Source organism: Thermobia domestica, chromosome 10, assembly GCF_964235325.1.
Source record: "Thermobia domestica chromosome 10, izTheDome1.hap1.1, whole genome shotgun sequence".
Taxonomy (NCBI): Eukaryota; Metazoa; Arthropoda; class Insecta; order Zygentoma; family Lepismatidae; genus Thermobia; species Thermobia domestica.
Window position 1 is genome coordinate 182,110,410 of NC_137463.1, and position 25,036 is coordinate 182,135,445.

General features: G+C 35.6%; 1 protein-coding gene across 2 annotated transcripts in view; it reads left to right on the forward strand.

Annotated features, from left to right (window-relative positions):
* Positions 1-17,732, forward strand: part of LOC145662866 (uncharacterized) — a 224,548-nt gene extending 206,816 nt beyond the window's left edge. Inside the window, exons 4-5 of one of the 2 annotated variants that reach the window (XM_081728807.1) lie at positions 105-329; positions 14,099-17,732. In XM_081728807.1, coding sequence (XP_081584933.1) covers positions 105-329; positions 14,099-14,859 — 986 coding nt within the window. In that variant the 3' untranslated portion in view covers positions 14,860-17,732. The remainder of the gene's footprint in view (positions 1-104; positions 330-14,098) is intronic. The other variant, XM_081728808.1, reaches the window with a different exon arrangement.
* Positions 17,733-25,036: the final 7,304 nt, after the last annotated feature.

Below are 25,036 nucleotides of genomic sequence, written 5' to 3' on the forward strand. Positions count from 1 at the left end.
ATAATGGCTCTAATTTATGCATTTCTTGTACTTTAATCATACCCTTTGATTATGGCTACTTCTCTATTCATCTAACTCATCTCATTTTATTTGTTGTGTTACAGATATGGGCCAGGCGTTTGGGTTAGGGGCGACCAATAGCCACTGGGGCACATACAGCGCTAACCCGTATTCGTCGTACCTCAGTGGAAGTCTTGGGGGCTGTGCGGCTACAGGGCTCCAAGGTGGAGGCTTCAACACTCCAGCGCTCGGATTCTCTACGGACATCAACGGACAGAGCACCGCATCCGCTCACGACGCCTTTGGAACGAGTAGCGCTGTTTCATCTCGTAAGTAGATTTAATACATTAAGGCACTGGTTGTTTTGCTTGAAGAAGAAGATTTCATTTACACTCAGTATTCAGTAATAGATGTCGAACCAATGAACACATAGGAATAGGAGTTTCCATTATTTATATGTTGTAACCGCATGAATTGAGGAGTTTGAACATATTACAAATTACTTTAACACGGCTTTTAACCAACAACTCAGTAATGATGCAAGAAATCTAGGCAATTGGAGTCATTTGTGAACAGTGTCCCTCTTTTTTTACTTTTTTTTTTAAGTTCTGAATGAGTAAATACTGACGCTACACATTTGCCTCAGAATTCACAATTTCAAAGTGTAATTTTATAAATCAGAATCAGAAGCAAGATATAAATGTAACAGCTGTAATTGATACTTACACTTTCCTTCACAAAAGAAATATAGATGATTTTACTATTTATTATTACGATTTTTGTTTTTGTTTATTATAAACACGGCACTCAGTCTACGTCTCTCCGAGCACGTAAAACTTAACGTAGCGAAAGGAACGCTTCCTGCATGCTTATGCCACTCATACAAAAAACTGTAAATGTTGAAGGCTGCTTGTTACAAGGAGCATCTACCTAAAAAATCCACGTTTTATTAAAATATCTGGATAAATTTATGAAATGGTTATTTGCATTTACCTCAGCTCTCTGTTACTTCTTCAACACAATAGGCATATTTAATAGATACTGTCGGAATAGACCAAACGAAATAATTTGTTATTATAGCATTCAGAAGCATCACAAATCTCAATAAATATACAATAATAACAGGATAACGACAATCGAGGGAACGATTCGGTTGTTAAAGTAATGGAGAAAGAAATTGTAATGGAAGTATAGAAGTCACCATTTGTTGCTGTTATTATGGATGAGATGTTTGGCATTTCCAATCTGCCTCAGCTCTCTACTGCACTTTTCAAGAAGTTATAGTGTCACCTTATGAAGAACGCAGTGATAATTAGGCCGTGACTGTCAGAAACGGCATTGAATATTGCAGGGATTTATTTACGAGATATGGAGTGTAAATTTAGAACAATTCCTAGGAATATAAGGAAACAGATGTCGACATAAGTTGAATTCAAAGCGATGAAGAAATGCAGACCGATACAGACTGAAAGAGAAGATGTCTTCTTACGAGTTCTTGAGTATTCAAAGATGAACAATGAAGAGCAGGTTACCATATGTGATTTAGCAAAGGTCATGAAGAGGAGTTGGGCCATTCAGGAGGGCAAACATACTCTCAGACACATGGAAACCCAAGTACTGATGTTATTTGGAAAAAAATCGTTAGAACTGAAATAGATTGTCAAGTGGATGTTGTTACATTCAAAGAGATACATGCTAGAATCCTTCATGACTTTTATGAGCTTCAGAAAAGATATTGTAGAGGAGCAGTTGAGATTAGTGAAAACTGAAGTAAAGCTATTAAAAAGTGCAATAAAGTCCATACAAATATTCAAAGAGCACACTCTTCCGCTGTCGAGTATCATCTTGAAAGAGCTCTATCATTTTTACCTGACCTATTAAGAGCAGTTTTTGAAAGAAATCGCTACAAGTACACACACTGAAACCAAAATCGGCTCCTTGGATCAGTGTATAATCCAGTTAACTCGGCCAAAAATGATTTAAGCTGTACTATTGTGCTGCCAAAATGTCTTGATCCGTGGCAAAAATGCGAACTAAAGCTCACACCCTCACACACCCACGCGCTGAGCCAATAAGGGTTCAGCTGTTGCTAAGCGAGAGAAAGGGAGTGGACTTCCTTCAGCCGATAGCAGCGCTTGGAACGGAAGACTAGGTGTCAAGTCAATGTGGTATATCTATACATGTTGGTTTACGTGTGCAGGTGCACCACCATTTTGGTTCCCGTTTTCTGCTGGGAACCCTACACCGTCACAAGTTTTGCATTTCGTATTCTGAAGTGCAGAAATTTGAAATTAGTTTCTCAAGCCGTCAACATTTCAGATTACGGCTGGAAGATTCTCACTGGATTCTCACTGGATCATTCGTTATACTAATGAAACATTGACTAATTTAATTTTGTTAATTTATAATAAGTTGCATTAAAATAAATGTAGTATTTATTAATCATAACTTATACAATGAATTTCTACCAAAATATAAAAGTTTATAAAATGGATTCCCTATTTTAAATAACTGTAGCTTGAGTGTTTGAATTTAAAGGGAATTTCTGATTATAGAAGAAAAAACAAGAGACTCAAAATGAAATAAGTATTATTACATATTTGAGAAGGCTAAAAATAATTTGTTCAATTTGGTATTTAAAAAAAAAATCTTTTCAGATCATGTTACTATCAATACAGAGGAAGATCAGAAAATATTGGGAAGGCTTTTAGATGAAAACATAAACTTATTACTTACTAATTTGATACTTTATGATAGAATTTTCTCTGTATTAAATAACATGTTCTTAGTAGACATACAATGAGAAAGAACGCTATTTACTAAAAGTACCTTAAGGAGTCAGTATATCTCTTTCCTTTGATGATACGTAGCTATAGGTATAAGTAGATTTAAGACAAATATTTGGTCTAGGAATTAATTCGTGCGGTTGGTACGCACACATTGAAGCTGTAGTACAAACACAAAATACATAAATACCTTAAGAAAAATATTGTCTATCACTAGCCACCACTTTCGCCCATCTGTCAGGCAATGTACGGATTCCGTGGCGAAAGAAGTTCTCATCCTTGGAAGCGATCCAGTCAGAGACCCATGTTTCGATATCTTCTGAAGAAGTAAACCGCTGTCCAATCAAGTCGTTGTTCATGCAATCGAACAAGTAGTAGTCCGAAGGAGCAACGTCTGGTGAATACGGCGGGTGGGGTAAAACTTCCCATCCGACATTTTCTAAATAGGTTTTGACCGGTTTTGCGACATGTGGGCGAGCGTTATCATGTTGAACAATAAGTTTATCATGTCTGTTCTCCCATTCTGGTCGTGTTCTGGCCAGAGCTTGCTTCAAACGCATTAATTGTCGTCGATAACGTTCTCCATTCATAGTTTCACCCGGTTGCAGCAGCTCATAGTACACCACACCTTTCATATCCCACCATATGCACAGCATAACCTTTGCACAGTGAATATCTCGTTTTGGTTGTGATGGACCTGGTTCACCTGGTTTCACCCAGGCCTTTTTTCGTTTAGGGTTCTCGTAATGGATCCACTTCTCATCACCCGTAATAATTCGATGCAGAAACCCCTTTCTGCTCTGTCGTTGAAGCAGCAATTCGCAAATGGTTTTTCGTCTTTCAACGTCTCTGTCTTTCAATTCATGTGGAACCCAATGTGACATCTTTTGAATCATTCCCATGGCTTTCAAGCGTTTGGAGACTGTTGTTTGATCAACGCCTAATGCTGCTGCAAGTTGTTCCTGCGTTTGACACGAATCCTGCTCGAGCAATGCTGTCAATTCTTCGTTTTGAAATTTTTTTGGCTGTCCAGCTTGCTCTTGGTCTGCCAAGCCGAAATCACCACTTCTAAACCGTGCAAACCACTTCTGACACGTTCGCTCAGCTAGAGCATGGTCACCATACACTTCCACCAAAATACGATGACTTTCAGTCGCACTTTTCTGCATGTTAAAGTAATGCAGCAGGACACCCCGCAAAAACACTTTATCAGGCACAAATTGCGCCATGTTCACTTAACTATAAACTGGTGTTGTTGACGCTTTAATCCACTGCCCTATACTACGAACGATACGCGATGACAGGGGTTTGCAACACATGTGTGGATACACGGAACTGTGGGACGCTTCGTTCGTTGCGCCATCTCTTGTCTACCCGCACGAATTAATTCCTAGACCAAATATCTTTGTAATTTTGTGTTAACACTGTGTCTTCTTTGATAGATATGATGTTAATACTTTCTTTATCGTGTTTTTTGTTGTTTAACCATGGTAAACTAAGAGCCAATCTTAGGAAACATTACTTAAAGTTATACTTTCATCAAGTACTTGTTATTTGATGATTTTGGAAAAGAAAGCTAAGCGATATATACAAATTATATATATATATATATATATATATATATATATATATATATATATATATATATATATATATATATATATTCGATTTCAAAGTGAAAGAACGATATACTAGTAAAGAGTATCAAATTATTCGGTTACACCAATTATTCACTTACCTTAATTCTCTATTTTTATGTCTAACCATGTTATTATTAGTATGACTTTTTAAGTAGGTATGGTAAACTTGTCCTGAAAGAAAATAAATATTTCTCAGCAGTACTTTGAAGTATGTTAACTTAATAACATACTATCTTCATCTATGTCACACTGTTAGGTATCCTATTATTTCTTCCAGTGTAGTTTACATTTCCCGCTTTTCTCGTGAAGATGAACATATAAGCTTGACACATAGTATTTTACGAGTGTCAGTGTACGTATGTGAAAAAGCATTTCATATCCGTGTGAAATGTGATGCATGCACATTGCACGGAAATACAAACAGCCTGTGTGTGCATGTGAAAATAGTAAGTAAAGAACATCTTCAGTAACAATGTAGATTAATTAAATGAAACAAATTTGTGTAAAATCAATTAAGTAAAAAGGTACACAGCATAGACTTTGTACCATTAAAACGTAAGAGTGATATGGCAGTAGTTTTAGCACTATAGAGCATAAATAGAAGCTGTTTCCAATTATATGTGGAAAATAACTTTTGTCATTAAAATGGCAAATGTTCTGGCTTATTTTCGACACCAGTAACTTCCTTCAGTAAAGTTTAACCAATGTGCAAAGTGAAATTCCTTCGTAATGATCAAAGATAAAATTTTCAGTAAGTTTACATTAATTATTCTAAGTGTAACCTACCATTCGAACGAAAATGTTCCTTTATCAAATTAAACTTTGGAAGATACGAGTTTCAGTGGTCTCATTGTTACTGTTTTATCATTTGTACTTTGTTTTCATATGTCTTATATAAATTAACACACAAATATAAATTAACTATATTGTTGCGTTTGTACAAAAGATGCTATTAAGTTTTTTAAATTTTTTTTTCCCTATTGTCTAAGTTGGCTTATAGATGGAGAGTTGGTTTTGTCACTTATAAACACTGAACCAGAATGTGAGAAGGAAACTCCTTTTAGTGTGGTGGAGGAAAGATTTCATCTTAGCGAACATTCCCCACGTATACACGGGTTCTTCCCTTTACATCTTACACAATGGAGCAGTCGATTACAAACCTCATTAAACAACAAAATCTTTCTCCGCCTCTCTCTCTCTTTCCTTTCCCCCCCTGTGTGTATGTGTCTCACGTCAAAAAGTTCCCTTTCTCACCTCCTTTTGTGCTAAAAAGACAAGACGAGTCTCATTACCAAAAGGAACTTAGTACTTTGTCTGATGTTTCTTAAAGGGGTTTGTTGGAGGATTGAGAAAGGGCGAAATGGGGGTACGGTACATGTATCTTCACTGCTTTCTTACTTTTACTCTATTGCTCCAAAAAGCTATCTCCCTTTTCAGTTGGCACTTTGCAAGGTTTTGCAGTCGTGATACGGCTAAATTAGTAATTGCGGGACAACAAAGGCTGGGAAACAACGGAACTTCAGTTATCAACACACAGAAGTCAAGAAAGACGTGCTTTTGCGAAATAGTAGTTTCTTGTAAAAGGAAGGAAGTTAAGCACATTTTCTCTATTTCTTTCTCAGTTTTTTCCCTTTTCCTCTCACTTTATACATTTTTTAAACTTCGTTTGTTTTCCTTTTTAACTGTTCATGTAAGAATACAAGAAGAAGAGCATTACTGGGTAGATGAAATGTTACCAAAAACTTCCAAAAGAATGTAACCATTTACTGCATCACATTTTGAATTCAACAAGTTTCATACTATTTCCTAAATAATTATATGACATGATATACGAAAAATTAAAGAACTATTCAATAATATAAACTCAACTCAACTCAATTCCCTGGTGCAATACCGGTTAAACTGGAGTTTATTACCTTATAATATCAAGTAACTGCTCAATTCTCTCACCATACTAGGTGTATCCCAAAAGTTTTATATTCTGAACCAAACATGGCGCGCAAAATATCGAAATTTTCTGTTACGCTAACACGCCATGGCATCTGCCAACAGTCAAGATCTAAGTGATTAATATTTTTCTTAAAGCATCACCACATAGTAACTTAAGAGATTTAGAAAGCTGCAGCCATGTACTTACAACTAATGGTTTAGCATGATTTATATTTAAAATACAAAAATATTTGTTGCTGTCTCAAAATGTAGAAATAATTAGTTACCCACATAAATGATTTTCTAATAGAAACAGTGCATGTAAATAAAAAGAAAATAAGTATCCTATATAGAACCTGCACAACATAGTGTACAATTAGTTAATACCAGTGGTGTACGCAGAATTTCGACAAGGGTGATTTAAGCAATTAATTTTATTTGCTTTTAGAACAAGAGCGATTTTTGTATATATGTACTATAATAAAGCACACCTGACGGAAGTGTTGCAACTCAAAAAATGGAAATTTTGAGTTATCATCGCTCAGAAGAGAATAGAGAGAGAGAAGCGAATTCTACTGGTGGTATTTTCGCAGAAACGTAACTAAACAAATTAACCCTTAGATGGCAGAAATACCAGTATTCCAGGAAGCGATTTTGATAGAATAACAAACTTTAAAAGTCAAGTTCCCATAAACGTGTATTTTTAACTTGTAACAGTCTTCCACCGGGTTTGCGATATATTGATCAATAAGAGTTAAAATCCCGATGCCTTATTGCGTACGTCCCTTGGGTAACATATTTGTCAAAGGTGTAAAGACTTTTAATAAGTTATACATAGGTGGCGTGTGTCTCCAACCATGCCGATGGTGCTGTGGTTAAAAAATTACATGCGCACTCAACTGCATTTTTTTTTTTGACGTTTTTATAAGTGAATACACCACAAAATTTTAAAATGTTTAAATGTAAAACTTAATAAATTACATAGTATTAGGGCAATTTGGTGCTTTTTTTTTTAAGTGTTGAAGCCTTTGATTCTCAAAACTAGCAGTACTGTCATTACAAAAAAGACATTTTCTATGCTCCGAAAAATGATCATAGTCAATGCTTTAGTATTGCTTATTGTTGCTTGTTAGTTTGGAACATCCCTTTTCAGGTTATGTAAGGTATGGCTCTAGAGTTTAACGTAAGATTCTAACTAGATAAGTTCACACCAGGATCGAAATGGCTCTCCATATGCGGAACACTAGCTTTTCGCCACAATGGAGCACTTAGCACTTACTGTTTATCTGGTAGCACGTAATGCTGAAAGCACTGGTGCTATTCTAATCTTTTAACAACGGTTCTCTCTCTCGTATATATATATATATATATATATATATATATATATACTGTATATATAGAGGGTGTCTCACCAGGCACATATTGAGTAATGATAGATAGTATTGGTCATGATAAGCAATCGATCGAGATATCGATGAAAAGACCACTTTATTTTGTACATATTGCTTCGAAGGTACATATTGCCTATTTATTTCAAAAATGACATAGCTCAAAATTCCTAACTTTTCAGGAAAAACGTTGAAAAGTTTCGAAACGCAATGAAAACAAATGGGCACAAGAACAACAAAGTGTTCTCAAGCGCCCAGTTTTGGAAGCACATCTATGAAATTTTTACCAGAGATAGACATCAAGATTAGCTTTCATTTTCTGACCATAAGCCAATATGGGCGATTTTTGAGTTATGTTATTCTTGAAATAAACAGGACAATCCCAAGAGCTGATGAAGACATTGGAGTTATTCGAAAAAGTATTGCAGATAGGTAGCACACGTAACAGGAATTAGGGGGCGTTCATGTATTACGTAACGCTGTTTTTGATCAATTTTACCCTTCCCTCTCCCTTGTTACATTTCGTAATGCAAGGCTGAACCCCTTCCCCTTTGTTACGCAACGCTTTTTGTTTTTTGTTTTTTCACCAATTTTGCTTATTTTGGGGGTTATCACAATAAAAAAAATAATAATAATAATTTTAATGGCAGAACTTTTCATTACAAAATGCTTGTATTTTGAATATATGTGTAGTTTTTTTTTTCAATAAATCAAAATATTAGAAAATGGTAGTACCGTAATAATATTTTAATCCCATAAGGCTGTTTGATTAACCAGTCTTAAGTTTTCGAAATTCAGTACTGTCGTTTTCCTAAGGAGATCGCACCCAACCTCTTAGGTCACCGATGATTGGCAAGAAGGGATTGTTGCAGGAAGAAACAAGTGAAACAGGATCTAAAAGATTCATATTTACTTTTTTTTCTGGAATCCAGGATGATTCTTGTATTTGAAAATTTCCCAGTGTCGACGATACAAAGAAGGTCTCTTCCCCGTAGATTACAGATTTGACGTGGCTGCACACGTGAAGGAGCAGGGACATCTCGTTCGTGAACAAGCTTTCGACCATCTTATTTGGACTTCATTTTACCCCTTTTCAAATTCTTCTTGTCCTAAATCAGGGCCAGAATGCGAATAAACTCGATTTCTCTTGGAAAATTCAAATCTAAAGATAAAAAATTCAGTATGAGATAAATATCAAACGAATTCGGTTTTTAATATCTTATTTTACTTGGATCGTTCTGTCGCGGAAAACATTATTTCACGAAAAAGAGTTTCTTCTGTTCCACATGCGAAACTCCTTGGAAAAATAGAGTGGGTAATGATTCAAATCAAAAGCTTTAAATCTATTCTCAGAAATAGCGAAACGAGTGGGGACGAGAGGGCATTTTCAAGTGGTGGTTACGATTACTAAAACTAACTCCAGAAAAGCGTGTATCTACCGTAAATGCATTGCGGCGATAGCCACAAAACAGAACTTTATTGTTTGGTAATACACGTAGGGTTCGACATCAGTCATGTTGGTGTCTAGTAGCGTCTTCAAATCCTTTCTGCATGATTAAATTTATACAGGCTGTATGTTCTCAATTTTTCGAAACAATATAAATATTTATTTATAAAAATGAAAAGAAACCGAATAAAATTATTTGTTTAAAAGATTGCATTAAAACTGAGAATAAAAATAAAGATTATAGAAAAACACGTTACGTGACGAAGACGTTGAGCATCTCCTCCCTTGTGTCATACTTCGTAACGCAAGGCCGAATCTTTTCTCTCCCTTTGCCGCGTTACGTAATAAGTGGACGACCCCTTAGATACGTATCACATTCATTACACTTACAGATCCCAGTATTTCGGAATTCATATTCAAATTTCTGTCTGCCTATTGAATTAAAACAATTGAAAGTTGTTTTCATAATACAAGCGAGCGGGAAAAGTACAGAGGTGTTTTCACTAATTTGTTTGGCACCTTTCTTTCACTCTTGGTTAGGTCATGCGTGTGTGTGTGTTTATGTCTGGCTATAGCAAACGGTTCTGTGAACTAGAAATATTTTAACAACCGGTTCTAGCGAACCGGCTGAATAGCACCACTGGCTGAAAGTACATATGCCACTGATAAAGAATACAGGAGAGTGACATTATGCAGCATTGAAAAACCAGAACTGTATACCGGTACTTTGTATAATGATGTAAGGGATTCCTTTGTTTTTGGTTTTATAACCGTCCTTCTGCAGCTTGACAAAACTTTTCTTGCCCAAAAATAATTTGATAAATATTAGTATAAATGTTTTTGTTCTGGTTAAAAAATTAAAAAAATGTTTAAATATTAAAGAATATAAATATATGTATACTTTTTCAATTCTCAAATAAATAGTCTCTTCAACAAATGTATATTTATTATACTTTCGCCAAGGTTATTTATTATGTCACTGTTATAATATTTTAAGTATTAATCCAAGTGGTATGTCAAAAAAAAAAAAAAAAAAAAAAAAAAAAAAAACCTTTCCACACGAAAGTCAATAACGTAGTAGTCGAGAACCTTCATCATATGACTGTCACTAGCCTAACCTCAAATAACCAACTTAATTCATACATATTCCTCCACTAAATTATCTAATTATATTAATTATTACCTCCAGATTCAACATATAAATTGTTCCAATCAGACATTACATTATTTCCCATGTAAAGAAGAAATATTTTAGATTTACAAACTCTATCTAACCATTAATTGTTTCGCTCGAGCCTGCGCCCCGCAGTACACTACAGGTTAAAATCGTACTATGTAAGCTCTAATTGTTTACATTATTATTATTATTATTATTATTATTATTATTATTATTATTATTATTATTATTATTATTATTATTATTATTATTATTATTATTATTATTATTATTGCGTATTAGATCCTATTTGAGTTTGATCACCAACTATCTCAAACTCCATACTATATTTATGCAATTATTCAGGGACTTCAATATAGCAAGCGATAGCGCAGGTAGTATGACTGCTTATTACCACCTCAAGCTCCATACTATAAAGGTAACCAAGAAAGTTCTGTTGCTTTTTCCCCTACCATTTTCGAACATTGATATATCACCTAAGACGTACCTGAAAAATCAAAAATAGTCCCCATCTGAATCGACGACCTTCTGCCAACGTTCTTGGAAGGTCACGGATTCCATCGCGGTAGAACTTGCAGGATCGTGAAGCGAAGAAGATATCAAGTGCATTTTGCATCTTTACTAGGGATTTAAACTGGTGTCCTCTAAGGTGATTGTCTAAGGAATGGAACAGGTGATAATCGAATGGTGCAATGTCCGGGGAGTATGGCGGATGCAATAGTGTGTCCCATCCAAGGCGTAGAATGGTGTCCCAGGTCATCCTAGCCACGTGGGGCTTAGCATTGTCCTGTAATAGGAGGATCCCTTTGTGATTCAGAAGTGCTGGCTCCAGAGTTTTGAGATTTTCTTGAGTACAGCTCAACTGTTGACAGTAGGCAGTTGCATTGATTCTCTGACCAACTGGTAGCAGTTTCCGATACATGATACTGCGAGCAGTCCACCAAACACACAGGAGGACCTTCTGGTGCAGTGTTGGTTTCGGCTGCTTTGGAACCGGTTCATGGGATGCTAACCAATTTATGACGGAGCCGTGGAGCTTCGTACAGGACCCACTTCTCATCACATGTCAACACCCAGTCCAGAAATGGCTCCTTCCTCAAACGAGACAGCAAAGAAACACAGGTGTATGCTCGTGTTGCCTTCTGGCCCGGAGTCAAATCATGTGGGACCCATCGACCCAACATGTAGTTCTTCCAAAGTTGATATAGGTGTTGCCGAATGGTTTCTCCACTCATACGGAATTGTAGTCCCAGTTCTTCACATGTCTGGCCACCGTTCGCCTCAATTGCTACCTGAAGATCTTCATTTTGTACATGTATTGGTCTTCCAGCACGTGGTACGTCTTCGAGTGTTTCGTCACCGACCTTAAACCTGTTAAACCACCGCTGCACTGTCAGCATAGGTACGACACCTTCACCAAAGGCCTGGCATTCTTCGGCCCCAACTGCAGCTGGATTTGACCCCAGTTTGAACTCATACAGCATACACGCCCTTTTGACGCTCTGTGGAGGTTCCATATTCACTCTGTCCTTACGCAAGTTCACGGTGCAACTGAACGGCCACAACCGGGTAGTATGTTGGATATATCCACACCAACAACTGACTTTCGCCTTATCTCCATTCGCTTTCAACTCACTGTGTGAGGCCCAATTGAACACAGACCTCCAAAAAAGCGTCAGAACTTTCTTAGTTACCTTTATATATTTATGCAATAACTCAAGAACTTCAATATAGCAAGCGATAGCGCTGGTAGTGTAACTGTTTATTATTAGGATTACTGTGACTAAGGCATGTGCCATGTACTATTAGGATGAATCACAAATCTCTGTCAAAATCAACAAAATATGCATACTATGTAATCTCAATGTATAGTTCCTTTTCATAGAACACTTTTTGCCCTAGCAACCTAACCATATTAATTTCCATGTATAAAGCAGACCTTAATCGCGGGGTTATCTCAGACCTTAATCGCGGGGCTATCTAATAGGGCCCGAAATCTAAAAAAAGAATGATTTATGTTTAATTGAACCATGGTGCTAATTAACAACGTCACAAACTCGGAGATTATTTGCATTTCAGAAGAGGCATGTTACTGGTTGATTATTCTTACAATTGATGAAGGCTCCGTGAGAACAATTGAAATAATCTAGAGTCGTGCCAAAAACAACTAAATAAAATCAAAATATTCTTTTCTTCTCGAATTACAATTCATTTCCCTATCCTTTCTTGTACTGAGTTGTTTATAGTTGTATGTCTGCCGTCACTGGTAGGTCAGCGCCCTCTATTATCTTTGCTTTGACTTAAGAATTGTCCTTTTTTAATTTTATTAGTTAAATTAAAATTTTCATGTTTTACTTTTCTCTACACCTTCTGTCAAATTTCTACATCTCAATGTTCTAACCAGTTTTTCGTTTCTGTCTTTCACACACACTTTTTTCCAACGTTTTCATGTTGATTTTCCATCTCACTTTATCACTTTTCTCCATGCTTTTCTATATCCACATATTGAGTTCTTGTAATTATTTTTCACTGCCTTCCCCTATATTCATGCAATTGTTTTGTATAGTATGGTACTCTATAGATATGTACTATAACATACACATGAGCTCCTTTCTTTTCTTTATTAAGAGAGTCACAAAATGTATCTTATCTTCTTTCTAAATGTTTCTACAGACATTTCTATTGTTCCATTTACATTTCCTTTACACTTAGAAATTTAATGTAATTTATTTCACCTATCGACATACATTTGTTTTAGTTACAGATCCTTCAAATTTATATTATTCATACAAAATATGGGAACTTTGAACTATACCCAATTCCTTTTGGCGAAGTTAACAAATACGAAATGTAAGAAAGTTTAATTACTACCGACTTTACTGTAAATGCTTATGAACTATAAATATAGAAAATTTGCATTACCAATTTCCGTTAGGTAATTTTGCTTTCTCGTGGTTTTGTTGTGTTTCTCCATGTAACTTGTTTATTACAATTAAATTATAGTGCCGAGGTGTTCAGCGATAAAGCGTTCACCTCTGGTGCGTTGGATCTCTTGTTAGATCTTTGATCACGGAAGGTGGGTTTTGTGGTGGACAAACAACATATGTTTGAGTTTTCTGGAGGTTTTCCCGTTTCGTCTCACTTTCTTCACCATTCCATTGATTTTCATCATCATTGTTTCCTTTAGCATATACGAGATAACAGTGGGGCGTAACACTCAAAGATTCCATTTTCAAATTCAAGATCTCGGTGCAAGAAGGGGACAGCTCCACTTTTTTTCGATTTTGGGTTTTACACTGAAACATATGAAGAAAAATGTTGTCTTTCAGTCTGTACAAGAACGGTACTGCTCCAGCCAATAGATATTCCATAAGATATTAAAGTAAAGGAGCTGTAACGGGTTACGTGTCGGGGGAAGGAGGTGTAACAGTTTGCGATTCCTGAAAAATTTTAAAAAGTGGAGCTGTCCCCTTCTTGCACCGAGGTCTTCAATTGTATTGTGTTCGCACGATCCATTAACTATCACTGGTGTAGAATGAAGATACTAGATATTTAGTTATTTTATGTAGTTGGAGCCTAAACGTATTAATAAAGCTAATTGTATATTTCCCTTTCTTTCTTTCTTGATAAATTCTTAATGCTTCTTGGTATCTAGTTATTCAGATTATCTAATTATTAGTAAATCTGTAAAGACATTAAAAATAACCTCTGATATAACCTTCTTTTTCTAGTGCTGCCGGATAACACAGGTTCTTCAGGAGGAGGTGTAGGGTCAACAGACTTCTCAGCGACTACACTCAGTGACACAAGATTGAAGGGTGGAGATTTGGACCACCTTGGGCTAGGCACTGGACACAACCAGGACAGGTCTTCATCATCATCGGTACTGGTGCCCCGTTATCCTACGTCCGCTTCTTCGAATGATTTCTCGTTATCTGTGTCCCGTTCTCTTTCTGATTCAGTCAGCTCTCAACTCAGTGGCGCAGGTGGCGGGGGATTAGCAACGCAACAGACATCTGCGGCAGGTACAACAATGCCTTCGTTATTAGGCAATGCTTCAGGACATCTAAGCTCGAACAGCAACTTCTCATTGATGGGACAAGGCGCGTATAGTGGTTCGTCAGCGTCGAATACAGGACTGTATCTCAGCACTCCCGTTTTGCCGGCTTCTTTATTGTATTCTCAACTATATTCGAGCGTTAGTCAGAATCAGCTCCATTTACATGGAACCGAACTGCAAAGTGCGATGGAACAAATCAACAACAGTTCACAAAGATCAACAGGTGGAGATGTCTTGGGTTCGACTACGCCTGTTTCGAGAACCCTCTCTATGGGTGGAACTCCAACGGGTCAAACAAACCACAACCAAGACGATCACTCCCAGCATTCAACTGGGCAACCTCAAACGGGTGCACAGCAACCTAGGCTTGGAGGGATCAGTCAAGTTCCGAGCCGGACGCACTCGGATGCGGCCGTATGGAGACCTTATTGATATAATTAAACAGAATTATGGTGGTGCTTCTTTCAATAAAGTCTTCAAAAATAATCGAGAATGAATTGAAGTAGAAAAAGAAGTTACGTGTAAATAGACAAATAATAATAACAAAAGAACAATTAATACGTACGTATATTAATTTATTACGAAAAACCTTGGATCTGGAAAAGAATATTTGATCTTGCCCTTCGTGAATTAAAAATGCATTTCTCTTTTATTCTTATCTCTTGTGTCATCAAAAGTAACAAATGACAATGTATAATAAGTATCATAAACTAACAGAATTTCAAAGGGGCAGTGAAGTAGAATAAATTATGTACTTTTCTTTTGCACGGTTAGAACGTAAAAGTAACATATCTTCTTCTTGAGGTAGTTTTCGTTTTAAATCCATGATTATCCGAGTACGTTGAATACTGTGGCTTTATTAAACATATCATTTTAAAATTCATGGCCATGTGAATCGGGATTATTTTAAAAACCGTGAAATACGAATAAATGAACAACAGGTTGATTGCCAAGGGAAAATTGTAACATTATGAAAACAATACTTAAATTTATTTTCATCAGGTATTTGAGACACTGTAATTTTTAAAAAAAAGTTTTAAATTTAAGACTAATTTTTGTTTTTCAAGGCTAAATGAACTAAATTTGAAAAGCGAAGACACGAATAAAAATTGGGACATCAATGGGTTTTTGAGCTAAACCTGAAAATTGGTTATTGCCACTTCGTTTAGAGAAGTGTTTGTGAACTATGTTTGGATCTCATGGCAATAAATTGGTTAAACCGTTAGGTTAGTTACAATGAGAAAAATACTTTTTCAGTAAAGTATTGTATTTCATAAGCATATAACAAGGTTTACAAATGAGCGTGTCAGTTACAAGAAAGTAATTATTTAAATGATTTGTTTACTTACTCATATTAATAACTACAGAATTTTTTTTAGTTCTTCATGGAAAAATTCTTTCATTGTACTGTAAAATGAACTGTTCCAACGACATTTTTTTGTTTCCACTTTGAAATGCTGTAACTATTTTTTTTTCGGTTGAATAAAAAGTAAGAAAACAGTAAACATAATCAAGCTACAACCATATTCTTGAATTACTGTTTCAAACTATTATAGTATTATTTTACAGCTTTAAATTTTATTTTGAAATTGACAGAAATATAATAAAATTTATTCACATTAATATATATATATATATATAATTTACATTTCATGTAAGGAGTGAGGAATTTGAGCTTAGGTTGGTGAAACAGTTTATGAAGACCAATAGCATTACTATTAAGAACAAAGGATAAAAAACTACCCTAAAACTTCTTATAGCTTCCTATCGTAACAAGAGATTAAAAGTTCTACAAAATTCAAAACAATTTTAGTTTTAAAATTTTAAAAAAATCCTATATGATATGAAACTTAGGCTAAATATGTAGCCCAAGTTTCGAATTAAGTTAAATTAATACTTTTATTAACTAAACTCTTGTAATTAATTTCCACTTACATTAAGGGTTCTAAATTCCTTTTATGTACAAGGGCTTTACTAGTATATTACCTTCATTAATGTTAAGTTTGCTGTTCCCTTGTGCGTATCTCAATAATTTCATTTTACATTATTGTACTTTGAACTGTATTCAGAATCATGAATTTGAACTGAATCAAAATTCGTATTGCGATGTCTTGATCTTACTGTCAAACCATATTATGTTTGAGATTAATCAATTACCTTGTATAAATTAGTTATATTAAAAAGTTCTATTATATCAGTAAAGAAATATTCACCAAAACATATTTTTATATATTATAAGAAACGTACTTTCTTTAAAAAAAACGGTGAAGAGGAATGCATTAAGAATGCAATCAGGGCAAGAAATATACTATCTATAACTTGATATCAGCTTGTTTTCCAGTGATGTATCAAAGTCATCATGTAAATTGTTATTAAAATATGTGGATACAGACAAAGTTATTAGATTTATGACGTGTAAGTAAAATTGTGAAACGAAGAGTGCAAGGAAGATTCTTCGAAAGTTGTTTTGTTTTACGTAAAAGCTGTCCCAATATGAGGAATGGAAGAATAAATGTGAATTTGAGGGATCAGAAAATCGTGTTAAATGTTAAGGACAGATCCTTTGTAATATTTTCAAAACAAAATATTTACGAAAACAAGGATACAATGTAAAAAGCTATATATACCAAAGATTTCAATCAGGATAAAACCATATCCTTTATATAAAAAATAAAAGAAGTGATGTTATATAGTGAGTATTTGAATAACACTTTTTTGTTTGCTTGTTTGGTTGTTCAATTGATTATCTTTTTAAGAAAAATGGAAAAATAACAAAAAATTGTAAAAAAAAAAATACTTATAAACTTGTAAAATTAACATGTCTTCTATCTTTCTTGTAATATCTATAGATAATTTGTTGTATGAATCTGTTTTATTCGCTGTTTAAACTACATGCAAAGAACTTTCTCAAACGCCAAACTCAAGACACAAGACCAAAGACAGAAATGAATTGAATATTAGAGTTTATAAAGGTAAAAAATAATAATAATAAAAGAAATGAAAAAATAAAACAAAAACTGTTTAGTGCATTTAAATTTCAAATCTATACTTATGGAATTATTATTATTATTATTATAAATTACTTGGTTGACAGATGTGTTATTTCGAAGTTGGACGTAATAAAGTGCAAACACGGAGGAATATGGAATTACTTTGTTTAATATGTTTGGTTTGTGATAAACATGATTTCATGTTTGCCTTTTCCGTATATTTTTGTTATAATTAAAATCTCATCTTATATGAAGTTTTTTATAACTGTTTCTGCTAAAAATTCTTTGAGTTACCCAAAGAAAGTAGAATGCGCTTTCTTTTCATAATATTATAATTTTAGAATTTTGTTTTTGAATGGAAAAATAATGTGAAAATTTTGTTATCTTCTTGAAGTAAGATTCAGAATTGTATATCTTTTTCCCTTACCCATACATATTATCTAATAGTATTCGTTATATAAGTGTCTTCTTAGAGGATTTTCGGAAGGAGAGAAGGGCTTATAAATAATAACAAAACACTGATTTTTTTCAAGAAAATCAATATTATGTTTACTGTAATAAAGATAGCAGCCTACGTCCGCTGTCTGTACAAACGAATGTTAAACTTCACTGAATATTATTTAATGTTAAGGAAATGGACTGTTATCACGATAAGGTCACTTGTTCGGCTTAACAACAAAGATTTAACTTTTTATATGTTCGTTAGCTAAGCAAATGTTTAACATATTTCATGATGTTTACAAAATAGGCAGCCATCCTTACAAAACTTTATACGCCTACTGTTGCATACACAGAATTTCATCGAAAGAAGATTCAAGCACTCAGACTCTTGGTTTCGTCGTTTCAGGTCACATGTCATTTTTGTATACATACCTTAATATGGTATATATTTATTTTTCCATAACATCTTCTTGAACGAAGATAAAATCCAGAGTTTCTTTACTCATGTCGCTGTGCATCTATATTGACCTGAAAACACAAATAGATTACAATCTTTTTTTTTACTGATTAACATCATACACGATAATTTTAATCCACATCAAACGTTAACTAACTCACAGTAACTCAGTGGCAGAGCACTAACTTTTAGTGAGAGAAACTCCTGGTTCAATCACAAATCATGTTAGTTTGTGATCGACAATATTATGTTCGTGTGTTTTTTTTCCTCGAGGTCATCTCGCTTTTTCTTACATCCTTTTCCCACTAATTCTTTCAAAATCATTCACTTTCATTATTCATCCATCTCCTTTAGCTTAAAGGAAAGACCTCGGATGTAAAACTAAATGATTCTTGTCATTACTTTAAAACTAACGGATCATAATATTAAACTCGGGAGTAATTTTTAATCCAATTGATTAAAATTCAACTAATTTACAATTAATAAGCGAGAATTTTTTTTAAAAATTATGATTGGAAAGCACCTTCACCTTTTTCTTCAGTAATACACATGTTAAAAGAATGGCGAAATACTGTCTTGTAAAATTTGTTTCTAAGAAACGATTAGCGAATAGTGACTATACATTTCTTTTAAGATTTCTGAAAAATGTTCCTGAAAATGGTCTATAAATTGTAAAATGTATAAAAAGTTAAACATATATTACTATATTTACATAGTTTTCAATGGGTAGTGTTTCTTCAATGCATTTTATAATTTTAATTAATTTTTGGTTATTTTATCAATTACTTTTTTCAAACACTTTGATCAGTTACTTTTCTTTCTGCTCTAATTTTAATTTCCTAAAATTTAAATTAATTTATCAATGACTCATATTATAATAATTCATTATTGAATCTTTATATCTAACTTGTCGTATGCTACAACACATAAAAAATTGGAATATTGTAGTTACTTTAATCCATGCACCAGGAATGATTTGTGAAATGAGGTCCAACATTCATTTCTTGAGTAACACACTGACATCAAAATGAATTTCCCTTCGTTATTCATTGGTATACAGGGTGTTAATGAACTAGGCCGACAAACTGTAAGAGGTGATTCCTCATATGAAAATAAGTCAAAAAGTTCCTATGAACCTGTGGGGGAAAATGCATAGTTTCAGAGCTAGGGCTGTCCAAAATCGCGAAAACGCTAAAGAGGTCGTATTTCGAATTCGAGAAATCGTAGAGTGGTGATCCTTATCAGCGTAAAGGAAGTTACGCATACACAATCAAAAAAGGCATATTTCATTAATTTGTAATGGGTGTGCAGAGTATTTCCTGCATGGTGAAATTCCCAGCATGCCATCAACCGGATTTTGAGATGTGCTCTGACTTTACGATTGGTCCAAAGTAGGCAAATTACAAGCCTTGACGGCAGTGAACACGGAATCCTTTGGCGCGATGTCGGAAGTGTTAAGGATCGTCAACAGCATGGTCTCTCGTACTCAGAAAAAAGCATGCTGCCATGTTTTCTATCATGCTTATAAGTGAAGAAAACGTGAAATATACCGTGACGAAATATTTAGCATCACACGTTGTTCCGAACACAAAAGAACATAGAGCTGCCGGTTTCTAACACTTCCGCCTTTCCTCCGAAGCACTGGATGTCGATTGTTGTTAAAGCTTATCCCCTGCCTACTTTGGACTCTCCTTGAAATCAGGGTATATCTGAAAACTCTATTGAGAGCATATTTGAGAATTATACCCTGCACACCCATTGAAAATTGATCTAATATGCATTTTTGGATTGTGTGTGCGTGACTTCCTTTACGCTGAAAAGGACCACCATTCACAGTTTCTGGAATTCGAAATAGGGCCTGTTGAAATGTAACTTTTTCGCGATTTTGGACAGCCCTAGCTCTGAAATGATGCACTTTTGGCAATAGGTCCATAGGAACTTCTTGACTTATTTTTCAAGTTTCTCTTATTTTGATGTGAGGAATCACCTCTTACAGTTTGTCGGTATAGTTCATTAACACCCTGTATAAGATTATAAAAATGTAAGTGAAGATGAGCAGATGATGTTGGAAGGTGAGTAACAAAACAGGCTTATAGAAGTGTGTGCGTACCTTATTTCACACCTACTTGTGATGTAACACTCTTAATTTATCTACGGGGAGGGCCAAGATAATCCGAACCCAAACCAAATTATGAATATATGAACTGCAAGGCAACATTATATGAGTAAATCAAAGGCGTATTTATATGCGTTACTCTGTCTCTACAGAAATACTGTTAACCGATCGATACAGAGATACTGTTTCGAGTACAAGTTGACCAGATGGATCATGTTCAGTGCGACTTGCTCTAACAATTCGTTGGATGTTGGCATTGTGCATTTTCTGTTGCAGTGCTTCAATGTTTCGTAGATTGTTGAATATCTTGATCTTGTTGCCTCACAATTGAAAAGCGCAACTCGATATATCAGGGTACCTTCTAGGTCATAAATCCTTTGAGACAGTCTGTCAGATGTGAGTGCGTTGCTGCATGTTAAGGTCCTTCAGAAGACGCTGACATGTTGTTCATGACACTCTCGTCTGCTGTGACAGATGCATTGTGCACTTAGTAGAACTTTGCACATCCGCTGGCTAATACCTTCCTTATGAGTCTCGGGCTCTTTTCCAAGGCGGTATCATGCAATTTACAAGTATGGATCCTGTTTGTTTAAACTTCTTTATGAGTTCGTATATAGATGACTTGGTGGGTGGATCACTATTGAACTCAGCACAGAATTTTTCTTGGATTCCTTTCAGTGATCTGCCCTCGAGCAATATTCCTTCTTGCCTCTCTCGTCAGTGGCATTTTCGTGGTTTTACTTTGATTGCTTTTCGTTTTACAGCTGCAAGTCGTATTTCTTCTTCCAGTACCTTCCCCCTCTCTCTCCGTACAAAGTTGACATGCTTCGTTGATAACTCACATTACTGCATGTTCCTACGTTGAACATACTAGCGTATTTCAGTTTCTCATCTCCCTCGTCCAGTTCGGTTTATCTTGACCTACCCTGTGTTTGAATCTTGAAATGAACATATCATTAATTTTTTAATACTCTGAGCTAGGGTCTTGAAGACAAGTGCAAATGTGAGTTCTAGAGGATAAGATTAGGAAACCTGCCCTAGGCTGACAACAGGCTTTACTATAATGGTCATCTGATGACTTATGACCTAAGAACCATCCTTCCAAGAAAACCCATGATTCACGGAAGTCCTATGGCCTACAATTAATCATTAGTTGAAGCGATTTGTTGTTGAGTGCTGCCATTGCACCAAATATCCCACAATTTCTAGGGCGGTTGATAAGCTTTTTCCAAAGAGAAATAATTGGATGCTCTCATTTCGCATAGAACATTAAGGGAACCTCGCTTTCCCTCAGCGATATCAGAAAACGTTCCAACACCACCAGATACCATATTTCACAGTTTGACCGAAATTCGGAAGTGCAAGTGAAGCTGGGAACTTCCAGAAAGTAGGAAGGGACTCCAATCTCGACCCTCTTTATATGATATTCTGGCAGAAATACTACGTGCATTAATGGATCCAATAAGATATGCATTGGAAGTAGGACAAACCTCCTCTTCTCTGATATTATCCTTGGGTCACAACTCACAAAAGAATGTGGCTGGAGAAACGAATTTTAACCTAATGATGTTTGGTCTTACATTGATTTCCATTACCGATAATTTATAGCTTTTCAGACGTATGTTCTTTACAAATAAAAAGTGAGTATCGTTTCACAGTGTGAAACTAAGACTTGCAAAGTATGTGAATTCAATACTCAAACTTGAAGTAGTGCATCTATAGGCATTGGTTACAATAGAGTATAAAATCAAAAACAGAATCTGTTCCTCGGACGCTGAATCCCTATCAAAGAAAACCATAACTCGCTATCTTTTACTGCTTTCTTTTCTATAGTGATAAAGGTTGAAACCAAAAATTATTTATTTCAACCATTTACAGTTTGAATAGAGGGCTAATGAAGGAGATAAAATCCATTATTGGGATGCTGAATCGATTGCAAAAACCGCATCTTGATAACATTTACCGTTTTCGCTCTATGGAAATCAGTTTTGAAACGGAAAGTAATAGTAAATTTGAATGCTTCTGATTTGAGTAGTGTGTTGTGGATACTCATGTTATGTTGTCTTGAGAAGCTGAATCGTTTGGAAAAATAAACGCTTCTTGCTATCTGTTACCATTTTCGTTCTGTGGCGATAAAGTTGAAACGGAAAATGAGTAATTTTAACCACTTCCGGTTTGAATAGGTTTCAATAGCAAATGAAACCTATTCCTAGGACGCTAAGTTAATTGCAAAAATTCGCATCCTAATAGCACTTACCGTTTTTGCTATCAGTATTGAATCCGGAAGTAATAGTAAATTCGAACCACTTTCCGTTCCAATAGAGTGTTGTGGGTAGTCATAATTTGTTGCCTTGAGACGCTGAATCGTGTACAAAAAAAAAACTTCTCGTTATCTGTTACAAATTTTGTCCTATGGCAATAAACGTTGAAACCAGAAATGGCTAACTTGAACCACTTCCGATTTGAATAGCGAGCTAAGGGAGATGGAACTTATTCTTGGGATGCTGAATTCATTGCCAAAAAAAAAAAAAAAAAAATCTCGATATATCTAACCGTTTTTGCTCTGATATCTGTCAATAGACGGATGGGTGAACGGACAAAACCAGACGGACGGACAAGAAATCAAACAATGATAAACATAATCTGCTAGTTAATAGTGTATATTTGTCATATACAGTACGTAAGTAGATAAACAATCTATTCCAACAGCATGAAAACTATCAACCAGTACTCTCAAACGGGTCGGGTCGGGTTGTCGGGTCAGGCTACTCGGGTCGGGTCAGCTCGGGTCGGGTCGGGTAAGTCGGGTCAGTTCACTTTGGTCAACTGTTTTAGGTTGAGCTTAAACTCGGCTAGAGTCGAAAGCTGCTGTTTTTCACTAGCTGCCTAATTAAAAATAGCAATTTTCAATTGATTTTATAGAAACCATAAATCTATTTTGAACACTTGCAGCTAGTGGTTTTATGGTAAATGCTTATTTTTGTACTTGAGGGTACTTTAATTTGTAAATGTGGCATATTGATTTTACCAATCGACTGTAATATTAATATCTACGCCAATATGGAGTCTGGATTTAGAACAAAACTAGAAGTTGTTTAAGAAAGGCCAAAAGAAAGATTGGATATGGACGACCAAGCCCAAGCAGGGCTGCGGTGGCTCAGTGGTAGAGAATTCATCTCTGATGTATGGTGTCCATGGTTCGATCCCAGCTTGCGCTAAGTAGGCTTTGTGGTGGAGAAACGCCGTGTAGTGGGTTTTTTCGGGGTTCTCCTGTTTCCTCTCACTTTCTTCATTCCACCATTTCATTCATTTCTCATGGTCACCGTATCCCTTAGCCTCGGTGCAGAATCGAGGGACCTTAAACTGAATATTTCATTTTATTTCACCAAGCCCAAGGACATCGATACAAGAACAAGATAAAGATTGGATATGCAAGACGAATTGCATAGTAATCTTGCTCTTGGCCTTGTTTTGGTGATCACCAAGTAGCGGTGAGCATATTTTCTTGCTTTCCGTATAGTATGAAAGGCCATAATCAAAATCACACTTGGTCTTCATTTGTACCGATGAGGCGAGCATTCTTGGCTCTTGTATAGCATGAAAGTCCACCAAGACTACGAAATGCAGGACCAAGACTTGACTGCAAGACAAAGAATAAGACGCAGTATTGAGACCAAGATCCAGGGAGCGAATTGTTTGAATTTCATTTGTTGCTGAAAGTGATGAAATAAAATTAGTACTTTATAATTAAATATCGTACTGTATTTTTAAATTTTAAATTACAAAATTCATATTATATATCTTCTTACGTGCAACTATATATACTGTAAAATACGTTTTAATTACCGAGAAAGGAAAATTAAAGTGGCACCGGTCCCGGAATCATAAGAACCTATTTTGGAATGAAAGTTGAAGGCTTGGAAAAAATCACAGGTGTTCTCCTGTTTCCTCAACCCTTATCATTGTAGTTAAACGATTTCCTTTTATCTCCGCCAAGAGACTCTTGCTATTGCCTTCCGAAAAGACCCCCTGCCGCCCAAGCAGGTGAGAACACTGACCTTGAATAAAAATTTCGTCACATAGAACTAAAGCAAGAAAAAAAAATAAATTTCTCCCACGTCGGACATGGTATCAGTTATAAAAAGAAATAACCAAACCTCAAAAGTGCCAATTATTCATTAACATGCATATACAAATCCTCCGCTTGATCTAGCTAGTGGTTAACGTGTAAGACTTCGGTACACGTGGTCCGGGTTTAATTCCCAATGGGAGTGCATTTTGGCGTTCACCCAGTGTCGTGACCATAGTGCTCTCAAACGGATCGGGTTGACCCGACCCGACTCGGATCGGGTCAGGCTACTTGGGTCGGGTTGTCGGGTCGGGTTATTCGGGTCGGGTCAATCGGGTCAGTTCGGGTCGGGATGTCGGATCAGGTCAATCAGGTCGGATCACGGTTCAGATCAGTCGGGTCGGGTCGGGTCAGTCAATTCGGGTCACGGGTCGGGTCGTACCCAAATTTTTATTTAGCGAAATAAAAAAATATTTTTTTCTGCTTTTAGTTAATATTAGGCTACTTTTATCGTAAAAAGTTCATACTTTTGCTTT